General features: G+C 31.1%; 2 protein-coding genes across 3 annotated transcripts; one reads left to right on the top strand and one right to left on the bottom strand.

Annotated features, from left to right (window-relative positions):
• Window positions 1-89: 89 nt before the first annotated feature.
• Window positions 90-4771, top strand: Tsp26A (Tetraspanin 26A). 2 transcript variants are annotated; one of them, XM_013318324.1, is made up of 9 exons: window positions 90-530; window positions 1124-1244; window positions 1576-1649; window positions 1842-1916; window positions 1998-2096; window positions 2281-2463; window positions 2797-2910; window positions 3226-3342; window positions 3944-4771. In XM_013318324.1, the coding sequence occupies exons 1-9, from the start codon at window positions 441-443 to the stop codon at window positions 4010-4012; spliced, it is 942 nt and encodes a 313-aa protein (XP_013173778.1). In that variant the 5' UTR covers window positions 90-440; the 3' UTR covers window positions 4013-4771. The 2 variants fall into 2 exon arrangements, with proteins under 2 accessions (XP_013173778.1, XP_013173777.1); XM_013318323.1 differs by lacking the exon at window positions 2797-2910.
• Window positions 4772-11487: 6716 nt separating this feature from the next.
• On the bottom strand, window positions 11488-15966 carry LOC106122438 (uncharacterized). The gene is made up of 11 exons (XM_013318389.1): window positions 15879-15966; window positions 14996-15212; window positions 14650-14733; window positions 13959-14262; window positions 13483-13554; window positions 13176-13250; window positions 12981-13004; window positions 12746-12830; window positions 12513-12562; window positions 12166-12302; window positions 11488-11582 (listed from the first exon to the last, which is right to left on the bottom strand). Exons 1-11 carry the CDS (start codon window positions 15886-15888, stop codon window positions 11504-11506), a joined length of 1137 nt encoding a protein of 378 aa, XP_013173843.1. The 5' UTR covers window positions 15889-15966; the 3' UTR covers window positions 11488-11503.
• Window positions 15967-21479: the final 5513 nt, after the last annotated feature.

Below are 21479 nucleotides of genomic sequence, written 5' to 3'. Positions count from 1 at the left end.
ATGTGTTGTTTTTTAAACTTTAACCTGGCAATTTGTGACCTTCATAATAGTATTGCCATGTTCAATAAATTGTTGTAAAATGTCAAACTTTTTTTGTGAATCTGATGAAAATTAGCTTTTATAAAACATTAGATTAGAAATACAGAAAATTTAATTATTGTAACCGAGTCAGCCTATTATTATACATGGCGCTATAGCATTTCTACGTATTGATATCGAATCACATTTCATTACAATAATGCTACGTATAATTCTTAGGTGATTGTGATTGGTTGTGGCTCGCTGGTGACAGTACACTAGATTCCATCCAGTGGTTAGGCTTTTGTCCTACTTGTTATCAATCTTCGTAAATAATTCGACCTAATTTAAACAAATGTAGTTGTTCCTAGTGAAATCTTCATTTGTTTTGATAAAAATAGTTAAGCCTAGCATGAATAAAGATGCCTGGAATAAGAAAATATCGACGTGATACCAGCGAAGTCAGCTGTTGTTTGAAATATGTTATATTTGGTGTTAATGTGCTATTCTGGGTAAGTTAAACATTAAATATAATTATTAAGTTAACGGTAATGACATAGAACACATTTTTAGAAATATTGTTTTAAAAGTTCTAATTTAAAAATGATAGAGGCACGAACAAAGGTTTTAATTCAAGGCTTCCATTGCGTGTGAACTATCTTATTACTAGCTTTGTGAATATTTGTTTCTATTAAAATGTTTTATTTTCGAAGTTATAAAAGGTGATTTGATTTCAATAATATAAAGAGTCAATTGGCCTTTGTTTTGACTTTTTTGTTCCTAATAACTTTAAAAACGATATAAAAGTAGAATTAAATTAATGTATAAATTTAAAATACATCATGCACAAAAAAAATTACACTATGCAACTGCGATTTAAGATAATCACAATTAAATTGGGAATTTAATTACTTAGAAATATATTAAAGACTACTTTCCTGGTAGTAGAATTTCATGTTATTACAGGTCTAATGACCTAGTCAATTCTGTTTTAGAAATATTTTTTTTCCTATATTGATTTGTTATTTTTTTAATTAACTATCTTAAAATCAAAGTTCAACACATAATGATAATAGTTATAAAAGAAATTACTTATATTTTTCAGTTTATGGGTCTCATAGTATTAGCAGTTGGTATATGGGCATGGATGGAAAAAGATACATTTAACAATCTCTCAAGATTAACAAATATAGCGCTAGACCCAGCGTTTATACTTATATGTGTTGGTAAGTGAACATCTGTATTAATATTTTAGTAATTTGAAAATATTGAAATTCCTGTTTAAAATATGTAGCTTAAGTAACTAACCACATAAAAAATGCTAATACTGGTAGGAGTCTATGGTTTCTGCAACTCCATGTCATCCAGCCATGATCACTCCAGCCAACCCAGCTCACTGAAGAATTCCAGAAACCCTTATACCGCAGTTTTTATTAGACAATGAGAAGTTATTACAATGACATATAGCTTTTAATATCTTTTTATCATCCCCATATCATTATTTAGAAAATGCTAATTGTAATAGTTGAATAAATTACAATATTTATGTATTTACAGGTACAATAACCTTTATTATTGGCTTTACGGGTTGTGTTGGTGCCTTACGTGAGAACACATGCCTTTTAGCTTGTGTGAGTATAATTTAAAAGTTTTGTACTTCAAAATGCTGCAAATTATTAAGCCACATTATGTTAAATGACTAATGCTTATTAGTCAGACTTGTAGCTAACATAATGGGTAATGGACAGAGGATAAATATATAAAATTGAGATTGTTTTTCTGTGTCCTAATTTCCTACTCATTCAGATTTTTTTTGTTTTCAGTATGCAGTATTTTTAGCTTTATTGTTATTAGCTGAAATGACTACTGGAATTTTATTTTTCGTGTTTAAAGATTGGGTAAGTTAATTTCTTAATTTTTATGTTTTTTTTTAATTTAAATCATAGTAGTGATTAATTGTGTATTATTTTTAATTTCAGATCAAACAACAAGCTACCAGTGGATTCCAATCGTTTATAACACATTATAGAGAGGATCCTGACCAACAGAATCTAATTGATTGGATACAAGGAGAATGGGTGAGATAACTTTTTTATATTAGTTGTCTATGATTTAGCACTGTGGAAAGATTCACATAAAACTTATTATCGTAGTTTTTGTTTTCTATCTCTCTAAGTTATCAGCTTATGATGATATGAGAGAGAGAAGTAGAGATAAGTCTTTAAAATGTCTCTACATGTTGTCATGTTGTTTATTTGTCAGCTCCAATGCTGTGGTGTAGAGGGTCCCCGGGATTGGGACCGTAATGCATACTTCAATTGCTCGAGCGGAGCTGTGGGCTCGCGCGAGGCTTGCGGCGTGCCCTTCAGCTGTTGTCGGAGTAAGCCTCAGGATATCATCATTAAGAATAAACAGTGCGGTTATGATGTGAGAAAGCCTACTTATGTAAGTACAATATTTCTTGTATTGAGTTGCGACTCAAGAAGGTTTTTGAGCAAAGAGTGTTTTCAGTTATATTTATCAGATAAACAATATATTTAGATACGGAAATAGGTACAAAGAAGTAACAAACCATATTGTATTCAACGATCTGGGGCATTTCAGAATATACTATCTTATTTCTTATAATCTAAACTCGATTATTTTTGTTCCATTTGATTCCTTTATTTATAGTCAAAAACTATATAACTGTCTCGATTGTCTTACGGTAAATTGTTCTCAACGAAATCTTAGAATCTTTAGGGTCTGTAAGTTTTTGTAAATGTTGGTATACAACAGCATGTAAGCGAGCACGTGATATACGAGCGCGGTTGCCTGGTGGCGGGCGAAGACTGGCTGCTCCGACACTTCGCAGTCGTCGCCGCGGCTGTTGTCACCCCTCTTGCCATTAAGGTTCAAACATGCGTACGCGCAACTCGTAGATCGAGCCACCGCTGCACGTGTCTATATAACGTCACTTTGATAGTTATGTGTGTTGCTAGTTTACATTCTGCCACAGATTAAATAGTGTTTCCGAAAGTGTTCGCTGCCTTTTTGAAACATTTTAAATTGACATTTGTAGTATTGGCTCCGTGAGAAGTAAATCTGTTTTGGCAAAGCTTTGGTGTTTATTGGTTTTGGTACGGAATTATTATTAAATAATATTTAGGTAATGTAATAAGAGTGATGTTTGATGTGGTAGTTTACATTTTGTTTGTTTTGTTTTAGAGTTTTGACATTGCTAAAATAATATATGACAAAGGCTGCTTAGAGGCTGCGGAGGAGTGGTTTGACCGCAACCTTTTGATTGTAGCCACTTCCGCTGTTTGTACCGCTTTTGCACAAGTAAGTTATGTACTGTAGTTACACCTTCACCGTTAGATTAGAAATATTTGTGTTTAGATTATGCTTTTATTTAAATACATAAGCTTTTTAATCTACATATTTTTTTATATCATAAGGTGGCAAACGAGCGGACGGCTTGAAATCCCTTAAATAGCGAAGTGACCGTCGCCTATAGACTCATGAGAGGATGAACAGAAAGAAAATATTTTCCCTTTCCTTCTCTCATCCGAAAAGTCCACTTCCACTTCCCATCCTTTCCTTATAAGAAAAAGGGTGGGAAGGGAAAGAGGATTAAATTACGCCTCCAAGACGCACACTCATCAGACGAAGCGCGGAATTGCTTCTTGACGCCTGTCTTCTGTGTGGTCGTGGTAACCGGGCGAGCCGGGCCAATTCGTGCGAAGATTTTAAAGCGAGCTCTACCACTGTTAAATTTACATTTTTACACACAGTTTTCTTATGATAAACAATTTTAAAGCAAATTTATAAATATGAAGCGACTTGCTTGTTCAGCCACCAACTCTACCTACCCTTATAATATATTTTTTCCAGTTTTAATTTAATTTTCTTAGTTGTTGAATTATTTCTTTATATTTCATAGATTTTGGGCATTTGCTTCGCTCAGAATCTCCGAGCTGACATATTCGCGCAGAAAGCGAAATGGCACTGACATTCGGCCTCTCCTGCTGCCGTGTGACGCGCGCCGCGACACAGCGACCCCTACCGGCTGCTCTACGCAGGACCCTTGTGACTTACCGACACATCGATAATCGATATCGAATACATCGATTGTCGATATCGGTTATATCGATACTTGAGTGATGTGACCGCATTAAACACCAATCGAATACAATAAAAGTTATGAACTGTTAAATATTTATAGTGCTGCGAAATGTTGATATCGATATTTGTAATTGATTTAAGCTTGCATAGTTGATGCTAAAATTATATATATTGTAGTATATAGTATATTATATATTAGATATATATAACTCAAGATTTATGAAAACTAGTGATGTTGATACTAAAAGCTTGTTCCTTTATTGCAAACTATTATTTAAATTATATATGCAACTAGTAATACTCAAGTTCCTTACAAATATTTGATTAGCAATGGATTTAACTGTAAACTTTCCTTTCCTATGGCATTCAAATCTACAAACAACTTTATTCTCTTTTACTATCAAATGTTATGAGTGTTGTTGTTTTGTAAAAGAATTTATCGATGTTAGTGTTCTGTTCTGTTTCTTGTTTATGGCTATCCCTCATCGGATTGGGCCAATGTCACCGATGTCTCGATGTTAGTGTATTGTGTTATTAAATTAAAATCAATTATCGCACAAAATTAATTAAAATTACATGAATAATGATTATACAGACTGCTATTTGTTATGTAATAAACATTTCATCCATTGTTTTTATGAAAATATCTTCAGAGTAAGACAATTTGAATAATGTTGTTTGTAAAAAAATAAATTTAATATAATCTATTTTTTTTGCAGTCTGTACGTATGTTAAGAATGGTTGAAATATTATAAAATTTTAATATAAATTTGATATTCTAAAATATGTGTTCAGATCTGATGTTGTAGCCTTAAATTAGTTAGCTTCAGATGTATTATGTATAGAACATACATTATGACATGTTTATTTGTGATAGTTCTGACTATTAATATCGTGATTTAAAATCTAAAATGTACTACATCGTATTGATAAATATATTTTGTTCGTAAATTGTAACATTTAAATGTTTATGGTTTTCATCACAAAAAATGGCGGGATTGTCTATGGTCTATGGTGTTGCCACGTAAGGGTCGTTACAAATGCAGCGGGAGAATAATGGCTGACAATACTAGTTTTAATGTAATTTAGTATTATTATAAAATGTTAGTTTAAAAAAATACTAACACTAATAATTAAGAAATACTCGTTAATCCGTCTCATTTACACTGCATTTTCTTTTTTTTACCCTTTTTACTTTCATTATTATAGTATACATAGATTAAAAAATATTTTTAATTTTCACAGTATTTTTTAATAATTCAACTAATAATGTTATTGTTCTTAAGTGTGTTTGATTTCTTTTAGTATTCTTAATGTTAGTAAAATTAGAACATAAATATTTTTTTTTGAGCCGATTCGCCGATTGGGTAAAACGTTAGATGAGTTATAAAAAATTTAATGTATATTTTATTTTACGTATTTAATAGTAATTATTTCTCAGGATATAGATTCCATATACTTTTTATGTTATTATTCAATTTAAGTAAAATATACTAAATCATAGTAAATACGTTAGTAAATGCCACTTTCGTGTATTTATATAAACCGGTATTTATAACGATTTACTGTGGGTTTCTAGAACTAATATTTTCATTTAAAAACATATTGTTATCTCTGTTTTATATAAAGATTTTGGTCTCAGAAACCCACGGTTAGTTGTAAATAAGGTTTTATGTAAAAAGTATATTTTTCAAACGTGAAAACTTGATATAACGATTTTTTTAATTCAACTTATTGTAGATTTATTAGGGTAGAAAAATAATAAAATTAGATAGAATAAATTCATAATTTTTATTTGTTTCTACTTTATTTTACTATATATTTGTGATTTTGTGATTTATTAATAAACACATTTATAATTAATAATTACTATAAGTTCTTGTATTTATGTATTATTTGATTTTATGTTATTTAAATATTTGCTTGATTCTTGCCGCATTTCTTATGTTTTTTTATGATTATTTTTCAATTCAAAGAAATTGTATTCCTTTTGTATTCACTACTATTAAACGCCTTTTCAATATTATTTTAGATATCGCAAGTGCATTAAGGTTACGGTTTTATATTAGTATTTTTATAATTATAATTTATCTAGATTTTTTATTTATTCTTAATATGTAAACTCTTGCTTAATATAAGTTTTATTTTTTTAATTCACAAATACAACATTTTTCCAGATTAATATTGAAAAATAAAAAAAACATCTCAAACCTTTTAGGACAATTTTTTTATATGCTTATATTATTACTATGTAAAAGACTGTAGTTAAATTTTATGTACGAAGCAAAAATTTTCTTTTACAATTTTTTTGCTTTTTTTTCTCTTTTAAATTTGTTTGTTATGATTATTACCTCAAATGTAACATTTCCTTAAAAACCAGTTTTATTTAAGTTTCAAATCTCATTTATTTGATCTCTTTATTACATGATATCACAATTTTAAATTTATGTATTCACTGCCTTAAGTCTTTGCTTTGCTTTTTTTAGCTTTTTGAGATTGCGCAAATTTTATTAAATTTTTATATTATTTTAGGAGTAGGATAGGTTGATATTATTTACAATTATAGTGGAATTTGTCTTTTAATTTAAGCTTTGATTATATCATTTATGTATTTTACTGATTCCAATTGCTTGATAAATTCGTTTACTCAATAAAATATTGTGATTTTCGATGTCCATGAAAATCTATATTCCTTTTACCTTACAAGAAAACTTTTGTTCTGAATACGTTTGTATTTTTTTTAGTAAATAATTCTATACAATAATTAATAAACTAAATAAAATAAGACAAGACTATATTAAAGATTAGTTATAAAAAACATGCATTGTTCGTAGACACGGCGTAAATTTTTATAATATCATTTCTGATGAAATTGTTTTATTAACAAAATTGATATTTTTTATGCGAAATATAATTTTAAAGATTTAAAGTATTATTATTTCTTATACCTATCACTATTCGAATACTTGCAAACTAAAATATATATTTTTTTTACAATTAATTTTATATTGATTCTTTATCCTATTGTGTCCTTGAGAATAATTGACGATCTCTGCGTACTTACGAGGTTTATTTCTAAGACAACTGAATACGGTACAAAGTATTTTACTTTTAAGACCACGTCCAAGACGTAAAATAGAATCAGTGTGACAGATACTGAGAGTTACTTTTCGTTAAGAAAACAGTTACAGTCTCCATTCACTGTGTGCTAATTCAAGACTAGAGACTAAATAATATCTTGATGTTAAATTATTGCTAAACTTTTTTTGGACGGACGTGAAATAGACTAATAAATACAATTATTTTTAGTCTGTAAAACGTTAAAATGTTAACAAATATATAACATGATAATATATGCGGCTGATAAATACAACATATTGTAAGTAGAGATGAACGTAAAGATGTGATCTTTGACAGTAAGTTTTTCTTATTAGGAGTGTACATAAGTACAAACCATTAACTCAGTTGTGATCACAATATGAAGACAGTGACAGGATGCAGTTGGACGACCGCACACGACGGTGGTCAGAAAGGGGCGCCACTGGTGCGACCCACAGTCTCAAATAACCTTGTTCCTCTTAAAGCTCAAAAAATCGGCAAGGGCGCTAGTAGAACTAAAACCATTACTCTGCAATTACAGTTCAGATATTAATCAGGTTAAAAATTAAAATACTCCTATCTGATACAATAGATGAGTAATAAGATAGCGCATTAAACCGCACGACAACTAGTCCAAGACTACCGTAGACGTGGAAACTTGAGAAGTAATGCGGATACCGTATCTAAACTTTGATAAAGTTTACGGCAACTATACGAAAGGGATTTCAATGTACAGAATACTTGGTCATAACGTCTTTATGTATTTGTAGTTTGTAGGTATACATACGTTCATGAACAACTAAACATTACAAAAGATAATATAGTTTTGGTTTTTAAATTCTATACCTTTTGAAAATACGCATAATCAAAAGAATTTAAAAATGTTCGTTGCATTTTATGAAAGAACATTTTAAATGTTCTAGTAAAGTCTGCATTGCACTCTTATCATTTAGGTCATAATTTTTGCGCACATTTTACCTGCAATTTGAATACAGATGTTACTTGCTTAGATTTAATACAGGCTACGAATGTTTTAAAGTAACAAAGTTCTACACTACTACGTAGAAAACGTGAGATATGATAAAGTTAGTTCGAATTTTCATTAAAAAAACAATATTTACGAGATGTATTTAATAATAAATTAATTAATCGAATTTATAAATTAATTTATAAGGATATTTATTTACTTACCGTGGATTTCTGAATCCAAAATCTCTGCATAACACTTATCGTCATTATTATCCTAGACAAAACATATTTTAAACGGGAATTTTAGTCTCAGAAACCCACGGTTAGTATTCTTTATAGTAATTTTGCACGCATAAAATACTTTTTAATTTCAATTTAAAACCATAAATCAAAAGCTATTTTAAATTTAAAAAGTTAAACCAATAACGAGAATTTATTTCTGAAAATTTAAATACAAATAAATGTTATTTCTATTTAATTTAAAATAACACGATATTCCAATACTACTAAAAGTGGTTCGAGTTCCAATTAAACAGATTACTGGGTGTATTGTTACGATGTTTAATGTAAAGCGAAGAGAATTCAATGACCAAAACTCAATTAACATAAACGTACAGTTCACAGAAAAAAGTTAATAATCAAATTTGTATTTATAAAAATTATATTTCATTTCATAAGGAAGAACTTTAATTAGTTCTGTAAACTAAAATAGTATCAAATGACAGTTTTTAAGAAAGAAAAGCATTAAAACACCATATCTTACTTCTTACTAATATTACAAAAGCGAATGTTTAGATGGATGTTTGTTTGAACGTAGCTCCAGAACCGCTGAACATTTGGCATACATATAGAACATAGTCTGGAAAAACACATAGGTCACTTAAAATGTTAGTTTTATTCCGCACAGGCGGCGTCGCGGCCGACAGCTAGTTATAACATAAAGATCTAATCAATCAATTAGGAAAACGTACAGGGAAAACACAAACAATAAGCTTTTTTATCAATAATTGCAAAAAAAAAATTAAAACTCTTAAATATTTTATTGGACCCAAATAAAAAGTTTAATACTACACTTTGTGTGTCCAGCATTTTAAATCAATTGTAAGTAATTAAAATAAAATTGTTTATTTAAATACTTTTTAATTATACCAGTCTCTTTTTATCTGTGGAAATTTTAATTAAAAACCGCCAAGCATTTTAAAAATAGAAATAAAATGGTCCGCATTTGTATTCATTTGCAGTTAAAAAAACACGAAACTGGAACTCTTTTCATTTCGGACGAATTACTGAGTGTATTGTGTTCCAATGTTCAATGTGAAACGTAGAATAATTCATTCAATGAACATCAAAACGCTATTAAAAACATATTTTATTCGAGAATTAAAATTATTCCAATGAAATACAAATAAGAGATAATTAAATAGTAAAACGCTTTTGCATTACCAACTTTTTGTGATGATATTTTTTGTATAGCTTTTGCATGCGTCTTCATTAGCGAGGAATTAGAAGAACTTAGTTATTAGTCTATGGGTTCTACCAGACTACGTATTACAACTTTGCCAAATTTCATCAAAATCTGTTGAGCCGTTCTGGAGATTTTAACAAACAACCATCCATCCATATAAATTTTTGTATAAATAATATTATAGGTGTTTCCCGCGACTCTGTCCGTGTGGCATTAAAAGTATTATTAGCCTATTAGTTCTTCCAGACTATGTTCTATATCTGTGCCAAATTTCATCGAGATCCTTTGATCCGTACTGAAGATACCTTCTAACAATTCATCTATTCAATCTTGCTGATTTACAACATTAGTAAAATAGTAAGAAGACAAGAAAGTAAAGGATAAAAAACATCGATACATTAAATCATTTTAGTTAATTGTGATATAGTTAATGCGAATAAGTCGATTTTTTCCTAAATTTACTGTATTATAAGTTAAAACATAAAATAAGAGCTCATTAAAAATGTTATCGTGGTGTTAAATGTGCAACGAATGCACTTGAATGCCACTAAAGGTGGTGCAAGTGGCTACTAAGTAGCCGGAATGGCATCGCGAACGGAACAAAGTGCTCCGAGAACGCTTCAAGCTTAAAAATTCCTCGCTGTAGAGCGCTAAAACTGCTCTACGCTTTAAAATAGCTGTGTATTTTAACTTTTAAGAGATACATTCCTTTTATACTAACATATAGTCAACAGTCTTATGTGTGTCAAATGTAACACTCGTATTTAAGGTGGAAGGATCGCTTACAATACGGATGGTTGCTAAATAAAACTTCAAATCATGGCCGAAAGGTCGTAGAATGGGGGCAACGTTTAAATAAAATAAAACAGGAGATTAGTCAGACCTTAAATAGCCGTTATTATGTAAATAAAACCAAAGATAAAACAGATAAAAGTAGTTTTTTGAAATAAACTCTGAAAATAATATTATTAAAGTTAAATGTGAGCTTGTATCAACTTGGGTCGTAATAAGGCGAATAATGTAACCAAAAAGTTTGTTTAAAAATTGTTATTATTTTTAATTAGCTCATAGAACAAGTTTCTCAAGCTTTAGTTGGAAACTGGCGGATTAATAAACATGTCAGCCAATTTGGAAAAACCGTCGCTTTTACATTTGGTATATTAAAGTAGATTTTAGTATTTTACTAGTATATTTGTTTATTTGAATAATTATTCATAAGCTTTAGGGTGTTTTCCACTAAATAATGATGCCATCGTAACAAGAGATGGGAATCATTTCATACAACAAAAGAAATAAGACTTAAAGTATAAAGGAATTACTCTAAAATCCTCTGTTTCTCGTAAAATTAACAACTAAATAGCAACCAAGGTTTACAAAGCAAAACAAGTGGCTTTACTTCCAATTTATTTTAAACGAATCTTGTTGCTGGTTTACTATTTCCATTTCTATTACTTTAAAAGAATTACTAGTTCTCGCACGCGAATCCGTCCGCGTGGCATGAAAAAAAACCTAATTAGTTGCCTTTGTGTTCTTCTAGACTGTGTTCTACATCTATGCCAAATTTCTGCTAGTCCCCTGCAGCCGTTCTGGTGATACCTTCAAACAAACATCCATCCATCCAAACATTTGTATTTATATTATAATATTAGTAAGAGTAAGATAGAGAGATGGCATTTGCGTAGTAGAACAGTGCTCTTGTTTTCTAGCTTTTTAACGTTAACGTTTTTTCTCTCTAACATTATTGTATGTATACTGCTTATATATAATAATTTTCCAAATGTGAAGGAATGTGTACATAAATAAGCATTTACTCACTGTTTATATAATTTTATATATTTTATGTTATCATTTAAAAAAATCTAACTTCGGATCTGATGCCGACTCACAGCAACTTGCGCAACAATTTAATTCATTTCCACCACCCCTAAAAATAAAACAAATATATAAATGGTTATTAACACGCTTACCAAAAGCTAGAGTTCCTTTAAATAATCGACACGTGTTGAACTCTAGAAATAGCCATAAGTTCAAATTTAAGTATCTACTTTATTACCCCGTACTTCCAAGTATTTAGTATTAGTACCTCGTACTTGGAAATGGAAAATTTGAATCAATATTCAGCTGGAAATTCTGCCGTAATTTACACAGATCAATATCAGACGGATACAAAAACGAATAAACAAAATAGGATGCGGTTTCCACGATACACATTGTCTATCCGAGAGCGTCGGTGGCTCAGGGGTTAAAGCACTTGACTTTTATCCGAAGTTCTTACGGAAAACATCGTGATGTAACCTGCATATTTCTGCGAAGAAAATTAAAGATATGCTTGAAGTCAACCAACCCGCACTGGGCCAACATGATTGACTATGGCCTAGTTACCCCTAACTTAGGGTAGGCTCCGAGCCCCTCAGTGAGGATGTATAGTGAACTGATGATATATACGTTGTCTGCAGTACTAAGATACCGTGGAAACGCGCAATATGTTTTTACATTTGATTACTCACGGTAGATTTTCTGCAATCCAGTTACAGTAGCAGCTAATCTTGTTGCCAATAATGACATGGTGTGTTGAATTCGTCACCTCACTCGCCGCAATCGCTACCAAATGGTTGCGATGTATAGATATAGCTCCCGAATGACCCTTGAAAATGTCAATAAAATACTAAAGTAATCATTGAAGTGTTCACTTTTCATTGAAACAATTTCACTTTACTTGTGTTTACATTTTTCACAGATTACCATTATTTTTGATGAAGATATGAAAATTTTAATGAATGCTTTCTGTCTTTCATTTACCTGTTTAATATTGGAAATTATAAGCAAATAAAAAATTATTTTCAATTTCACTTACCTGTACCTTCGTTGGTCTTTTCCTTATATAGCATATGGTCTTGTATTCATCTGTGAAATACAATAATTTGTATAAAATTATCAGATTTCTTATATATCAGAGGTAGACTGCATCAGTAATTGGGAATAGACAAATGGGCAGGGATCACTTCTCTATTTTAGCGAATCAGGTGGCTGTTTGCTTGTTTGCCTTCTCATACTATATATAAAACAAATTACGATTCAGTCTCTTACCGATAGTCCGTTTAACTTTCGCCAAAATACTTTTACATTCATCCCCTTCAAAGATAATGTATTCGTCCATGTTCAATGAACTGTGCTGCAATGTTGTTTCATTTTTAATATATTATAATAATGATACATCTTAGAAATGACTTTAATAATGATAGTAATTACATTTTAAAATTTTAACTTAATAGAGACGTCATCTTAGCTTTGTAAATTTCAAACATTACTTAACTAAACGTACCTTATGTTCATTTTTCGTCGTGGACTGGAAAACAAACAAAACTAATTTAAATTTAATTCTACCGTCTTCGTTAGTTTAGAATTAAAAATAAATAGCCAAAGACAGAACAGACATATAGACAAAAAAATGCATTTAGTTATGAGTAATTATATCGATGCTAACAAAGACTTCATTTAATAGTGTAATTTCACTAACCGATTCATCTTCAGAAGAGAGTAAAATCCTTGCAGTCATACGTAAATGCCTCATTTTCTTATAATAATACCCCTCCTGAAATAGATATTACTAATCTTACTAATATTATAAATGCGAAAGTTTAGGTAGATGGATGGATGTTTGTTTGAAAGTATCTCCTGCACAGCTCAAAGAATCATGTTGAAATTTGGCATAGAAGTAGAACGTGGTCTTAAAGAATAAATACGCTACTTATTAAGTTATTTTTTATTACGTTCGGACTTAGTTGAGGGCTTAATAAGTACTTCTAATAAATCTTTTAAGTTACCTCATCTTCAGTAGAATCGGAGCAGCTATCGGAAAAACTTTCTGTAGTCGTAGTTGTTGTGGTCTTTTTCACCTAAAAATAAAGTATTAAAACAAAATAATTTGAATACCTATCTCAAATTCTACTTAAAGAGAAGTACTTTGTATCTTCATAATTTGTAATCTATAAAGGGTCTAAGTACAGAAGTGTCTTTTATTTGGCTTCCATATGGCTCAGGTTTACAATTTGTATTTCAATTGTAACTCGAATCAGCAAAGTCAAAGTTCGTAGAATTATTTCAACTACTTCAGCTAGTTTAAATATCCATACCGTTAGGAAGAAATTCCGACAATGTTCCGATGTATTGGTACAACACTATCTTTATTAAAATGTCAACGTTTATGTCCCCTCACTAATCATTCTGACACATGACTTTGTAACGAAAACGCGCCATTCGTGCCAAAGGATTCTAACTAATAATATCTAAAAATACTTACTTTGTTTTTAATAAACTGATTCCAATTTAGCACGCTAATTTTCGTATGGACAGATGTAAAAGCATTTCCATCCGCTAACGGTATAATATTTCCTGGTTTATCTGACATCATACCAGCAAAAGTGTAAACTAACGCTAAGTCCGCCTGTATGGCTCTGTAATCTGGATGTATCAATACTCTTTCTATTGGTAAATACTGTTCGTAACCAGATTCGAACATATTCTTAGATCCAATGATGACAAACGATCCTGTCAGCTCAGGTTGCAACTTAGTAGCTTCGTTTCTTTCGACCTTTTTCAATTCACTAAAAGAATGTCAGTAATTAAATAAAAAGAAACTTCACCTGGCCAAAAACAAGTAAACCTTCAAAGTAAAAAACTATAAATCCTCAAGCCTTTGATTCTAAAAACTTATTCTGAAAAGAATGGATAAAAATCACGCCAACTACTACAATAATATATATTCCTTTCCATTATAAATTCCTAGGCTTTACTATTATATATTACTAGCACTCGTCCTCTAATTTAAGTCTTCTAAGGTTTTAAGTCAACCAACCAGCACTTGGCCATCGTGGTTGGCTAAGGCATAGTCACCCTAAACTTAGGGTAAGCTCCGAGCCCCTCGGTGGGGACATATAGTGAGCTGATGATAATGATGATAAAGGTTTATATTATGTTTTAATATAACTTACAAGCAATGTGCTGCACTAATAACGACATAATCATGTATTATTGCGCCCGTGCAGTTCCTCCTCCACTCATCCGTAAACATTATCCTAAAACGTTATTAATTTTAGTTTAATTCGATTCAGTTGCTTTCTCTTTATTAATAATATTAGAAAGCTTTGTTTGTAGTGGCTATGAGACGATAATACTTAAGAACTTAGGTTCGTAATAGAGTAGAACTTCATAACCCTGCCTCTTTCGTTAAGTACCCATAAGACATCAATGTCAATCTCTTCCCGAATATTAAAATCAAGTGTTATTCTGGTTGTGCTAGTTGTTATTAATATAATAACAATGAGTTCAAAATATTACTCTATCAACGCCACGAATGTGTAATGGTCGTCAGGAATTGCTACAATTTTATTATTTTCTTGGTCTGGTATATGAATAGATTCAATATTCTGTGCCCCCTCGTTCTGATTGTGTTCGGTTCCTTCCTGATTTTCCGGTGCAGGGTTCTCCTGTTCTTGACCTTCAGGTGGTGGTTCTTCTGGTTGTTGTAGAGGATATTGTTGTACATAGTATGTACCTGTAATAAAATAGAGATTAGTTTTCTAAGCGTAGCACTTAAGTTCTCGTACTGTTCGATGGACGGGACATTATGAACCAAGCTGTACATTCACAAAACTTCACTAGTTTTACAGTTTCGTTTGACACGATTAGAGGTGCTTTTGACGATTTAGTGAGAGATAGCTATATAGATAGATAGATAGATATTGACGGATATCCTTAAAATAATACCCATATTTGTCCACTCTATTAGAAATACGTATTTCAATTTAATTATACCATACGAATTAAATTTAATTAAATTCAAGATATCAAAATATTGTCGTCAATACTAATATTTTAAAGAGGACAGCTTTGTTTGCATTGACATGGCTTCGAAACTACGGAATCGATTTGAAAATTATTTCACTATTGGGAAGCCCCAAATGATAAACTCTATATCTATTACACGTTTTTTTATTCCGCGCTACCAAAGTCATGGGCAACTACTACCAACCAATAAGTACTTAAGTAATTCTCAGTGGGCGACGGGCCGCGTCCGCGAAATAATACCAGTCCAACTCACCCTGACGAAAGGCCCCCGTTGGACTCGAAACTAGTCGGTACCGCCACCGGACTAATATACGTGAGTGTTTAGCCTTTTTATATAAGTTTAATTCTGAATGATAAATAATTTTAGTCTTACCATTATTCATCCCAGTATTTATACCATTATTTTTATTTGCGTAAACATAACACAATATTTGAAAACTAATAAAATAATAAATTGCCGTCAAACGCGGAATATATTTGATTTTCTGTATTAATTTCATTTCAACGAATGTTTTCATTTACTACTTACAACGGTGGTTTTTAATTAAAATGTTTTTGATAATGTCCGTGATGTTTACGTTACATTGATGAAAATGTTTGAATTAAAAAAAAATGTTTCTTCTGATAGTAACCAATTGAAAATAACGTGAAGTAACATTTTTTTTGTTATTTTCTTTCAATTAATTTCGTATATGAAATTGATATCGCTAAATTAAACTAATACTAGCTGTCGCCCGCGACTCCGTCCGCGTGGATATATAAAATAACTTAATTAGTGTAGGCTATGTGTTCTTTCAGACTATGTTCTATACGTATGCCAAATTAATCGAAATCCGTTCAGCCGTTGTAGAGATATCTTCAAACGCCCATCCATCCATCCACATCACATCCATCTAAACATTTGCATTTATAATATTAGTAAGTAAAAATAAAAATAAAAAAGAGAATAAATAGTATCCACCAATCACCAATATGCAGCCATATCGGTAAAGCCGTTCTTGTGTTATAAATAGTGTAACTAACACGACTTTCTTTTATATATATAGATTATAAATGCGAATGTTTAGATGGATGTATTGTTTGAATGTATCTTCAAAACGGATCTGGATAAAATTTGCCATAGATGTAGAGGATAGTCTGGAAAACACATCGGCTACTTATTAAGATTTTTTTAATTTCGCGCGTATGTAGTCTCCAGCTACAGCTAGTGTATAATATTTTTAAATCCTGTAAATTATCACAACATAATAGCATAGTATAAATAAATGTTAACGGTTTTATTTATAAATAAGAATATGAATATAAATACTATAAAATGTTTAACAGATAATACTACTGCGTAAGTACACGAAACACAATTTTATTTTCAATTACACGGTTATTTACATTTTACATTATAATTATTGTCTCAAATATTTCAATTTCAACTTATAAATGCTGAGATAATCATAGTATAAATTGTGTCTTGTCTGAAATTGAGTTGTAATTGGATTTAGGCATGAAATGAAATGCAAATAAGTTTTTTACGTTCAAATAAGATGAAATAGAATTACATAGATCGATATGAATGGCGCTATATTTTATCATACACTAGCTGTGGCCCACGACTCCGCCCGCGAGAAATTAAAAAAAAAAACTTAATTAGTAGTCTATGTTCTTCTAGGCTATGTTCTACATTTGTACCAAATTTCAGCGAGATCCCATGCAGTCGTTCTAGAGATACCTTTTAACAAACATCCATCCATCTATCCAATTCATTCGCATTTATAATATTAGTAAGAAGTTATATAGGAATCCGTATATTGTAAGATAGTAGGTCAAGAGATATCGTTGTTTCTACTTAACTTTATTGAATTTCGAGACATTTTTATTTTTACTAAGCGTCTTAAACAATGACAAGGGTCGCGATATTGATTTTATTAGTTCTAGCAATATTGAATCTAATCTAACATTAAATAATAAAAAGATTTTATTGTTTGCATTGAACAGGCTGCTAAAGTCCTAAACCGATTTGAAAAATTCTTTCACTTTTGGGAATCTACAATATCTCTAGTGCTATAGACTATGTTTTTTTATTTTGTTATTTTTTTTTTCAATCCCGCGCGGACAAAGTTACGGGCAACTGTTAGTTATAAACATAGAAAGTATAAAAGCTTTTATAATTGTGGTTTATGCAAGTATAGAACATAATGCATGCTTACTTTCTCATAAAATATATTTTAATTTTAGTAAAGTAAATGTATTCAAAAATATTTATATAACATGCGAGACGCATTCTTTCAAGATCTCTATTCTAATCCACTCTGAAACCGTCTATAGACATTCAGTTTACACTGTACAGTGAGACGATTCAGTTAAATCGTAATGTAGGTAAAATTTTAAAGCCGGCTACACACCATCAGTTTCCACTGAACAGTCAGACTGTTGAGTGTGTAGCAAGACTGGAAGTGTGTAGCTGGCTTAAAGAACAATATGCAGTTGCAATTAGAGTAATGTAACGTGTTTAATTTAATTAAAGCATCCTAAAACAGTATGCGCTTGTGCCTTAGAAAAAGGGAACACATATTCACAAATCATAGTAACCGTGTGTTTCTACTGTTTTTCAAATGTGTAAGAGAGATGATAATGTGATTTTGTGCAGGATTATTGCAGAGAAAACCAACCGAACAGAACATTATTCATTTGCTCCTTTGTCCTTTAAAAAAATAAAGATTATGAACTTTATTTTTTCTTCAAATAGATATTTGATTCGTTAGTTTTTGTTATTATTATCTGTAAATTATTATAATAAAAAAAAATTACACTCGTACATTTACATACTAGTTCTTAAAAAAAATTTATTCATTTTCATTTTAAATTCAATCAAATTCTGTAATTAAAATTGCTAAATTAGCAATAAAATTATTTTCCTATTATTGTTTAGAAATAACTTACGTTATTAATTTAGAGAGATATTTATCAAAGCAGTGTTTAAGCTTATAAAAATAATATTTGAAAAATATTTTTCATCAATTTTCAGTAGCGGTAGTACACGAAGTCTGTTGTTGCATACGTTTCTCGGAATATGATTTCCGTGTGCTCTTTATTTTAACGGCAGCTTATCCACACGTTCACAAAATATTGAAGTAAACTTCTGACATTCCGGTAATAGGAAATGTCCGAGAATTGCTTTGATATAAATGAGATAAAATAGAGAAATTTCAACCTTGCATTTACATACAACAAAGTTATTTTTTACGATTAGCTAACTCAACTTTATATTCACATTTACCTGAGGTACTTACGGTGAAGGAAAACATCGTGATGCAACCTGCAAATATAATACCTAAAAATTTGTGTAAAGTCAACTAACTTGCACTGGGCAGAGTAGTTGACTAAGTCCTAGTTACCCCTTACTTAGGGTAGGCTCCGAGCTCCTCAATGGGGACGTATAGTGATCTGATGAAGATGAAACTTAACTTTTATTTAGGAGGAGGAAAAACAACGTAATATAGTTTTTTGTTATCCCCACTGCCTCCTATATCCTGAGATGAAATTGCAAGAATTGCAAGATGCACAACATGCAATTCTCGGAAGTTAACCACGTTGAGCCCGCGTGGTTGATTAAAATCGAATCATTTATAGGCTAGCCTGAACTAGTTTTGAGTCCCTCGGTAAGTTTAAGTATGAACCGACGAATGAGATTGAATCTTTTACTTTATCCAAAGTATGGTCTTCAAAACGATACCATACATTTATATCGTATATATCCTCTTTGTATGATTTAAGTTACTAATATGATCATTGCGAAAAATAATATTTTCTGCTGATTGTTTTGTTTTTATTTGTAACCAACAATAATGTTTTTTTGGATCAAGGCGTTACTAATTTGGAGATAGTGGAAAACACAAAAGAAAGGACACGTGACTTGAAAGAATAAAAAAAGCTAGAAAAGACTGCCACTCTATTGTTAATGAGCAACCCATTGGAATGAGAAAGACGTGACAAGTATATTAAAAAGAACATAATCACAAACAGTGAAAACTAGTCTTAAATACACTAAATACCGTACTTAAGAGGCGTTTAGTGGTGAATAAATGACACACTTAGTAAAGGTTAAGGCTAAACTAAGGGACAATGTAACATTTGTCTTGTCACTTTATCTTTTTACAAATCTAATCAGCTCAATTTTTTTTCCGTAAAACTTTACACGTAAACCAAAAAAATTGTTTCAAACTACAATGCTTGTTAACAACATGCTTTTCTTTTGTAAATCCAATAATTTATCAGCTATCGACGGCATATTGTTGTTGTCTTTCGCCGAGAGAGCTATACTGAGCTGCAAATTTATTGGTCCATATTTTACACTATGAAACGTTGTTATGTTATCTACAAACTTCAATTTATACAGAAGTATTGAGTATCAAATAAGAAATAAAAGGATAGAATATAGAAAGGAACTTGAAGCAAATGACTGAATTATTTATAACGAGTATTGTTCAAGACAAACATAACAAAAAAAATCGCTGATATCTTCTCGTGCGAAGCCGGGTCGCTAATACTGTTTAAAATAAGAAAATTAAAGTGCGTGTCAGCCTGTTTTCTTTCTTATTTATCTTGTCCTCTAAATCAAATTAACATAAGTGGATGCTTTTAGACAAACTCCAATTAGAATAAAATACACTTAAGTTGCTTTTAACATTATAATAATACTCTTAAAAATAATATTCTATTTGCAAGAATAATTGCTTATTTGATGTGGTTGGGTGACTAAATTAGCGACAGTATCTCCTTAAACATATCTACGATATCAACATTGCTTCGTAGTCAGCAATCTTAATAAGTCTTATAATCAAGTATCCATCATAAACCTATGCTCATTATGAGCACACTAGTTAATTTATTAGTTTACTACGGCGTATTCTTACCGCCTTAGGGTTATGTGAGCCTGTGTAATTGGCAGACCTATGGTATAACTTTCTGCACAGCGCCCTGGCCGGTTGTCAAACCGCACCCTAACCTAACGCCGGTCTTGTTTTGTACGGGACCCACAATATTTATATTAAAAGATAATCTAAAGAAAGATTATTATTTCAATTCTTGGAACATTCACGATTCAGTTTTAAATATAAATTTGGAAATCTTCCAAAGAATCACTAAGTAAATGCCACAGATTTAATAGTACTGGAACGTTTAACTCTAACTAGCGCTATGATGGTGAACGAACGCTTTCTAAAACCAATATCGAATGAAATGGACGCGACGAACGCTGATTTCACACGAGAACAGAATAGTAAAGCAGAGCAGTACTGTTATTGGTATAACAATAAGTATGCGCTCAAACAATACCAGTATTGTAATGTAGTACTGGTCTGACATACTGTTCTGCGCACGTGTAAATCTAGGATAACGAGGGAATGCGAGTATTTTCGCGGCTTGCCTTTGGACCGTATCACAATGAACGCGATTGTGAAAGTATAAAATCGTTTTGAAACTATTTCACTTCTCTTACTCAATTTCCTTTATATCTAAGTGACATCAGACTTTTTACATCTTGAATAAAATAGCTGATATTTCCCTCTGATTAGTCGGGATAGAAAGTTATGTTTTGGGTAAGGCTTAGTTTGCTTATTCATCGTACTAAAAACACTGGTACTAATTATTAAGTTATATGAACGTTAATAGTTCATAAACTACCTCTCTTTTATCTCTCTTCTTCACAGAAATAGAAAATTTAATTACCTTTTATGTATATCCAAATTACCGCGGATGTAATTTGAGTTTACATTACTCAGACCTTTAGACTCTTTCAGGTGGTCGTAAGTAGTTTTTTTCTCGACCTCCGTTACGTCTGTGATGGTCATAAAATGTCCGAAACAGCATCAATAAACTGGTTTCTGTTGAGCAGGAATAAGCCGTCTTTATTGCTTCGTCGCTATAAACCTACCTACGACATTTTATTGGCGCACGCCCTCGTGGCTTTGTTTGTGCACTC

This window comes from Papilio xuthus, unplaced genomic scaffold (assembly GCF_000836235.2).
Source record: "Papilio xuthus unplaced genomic scaffold, Pxut_1.1 DF826923.1, whole genome shotgun sequence".
NCBI lineage: Eukaryota > Metazoa > Arthropoda > Insecta > Lepidoptera > Papilionidae > Papilio > Papilio xuthus.
This window is presented reverse-complemented; position numbering and strand designations above follow the sequence as displayed.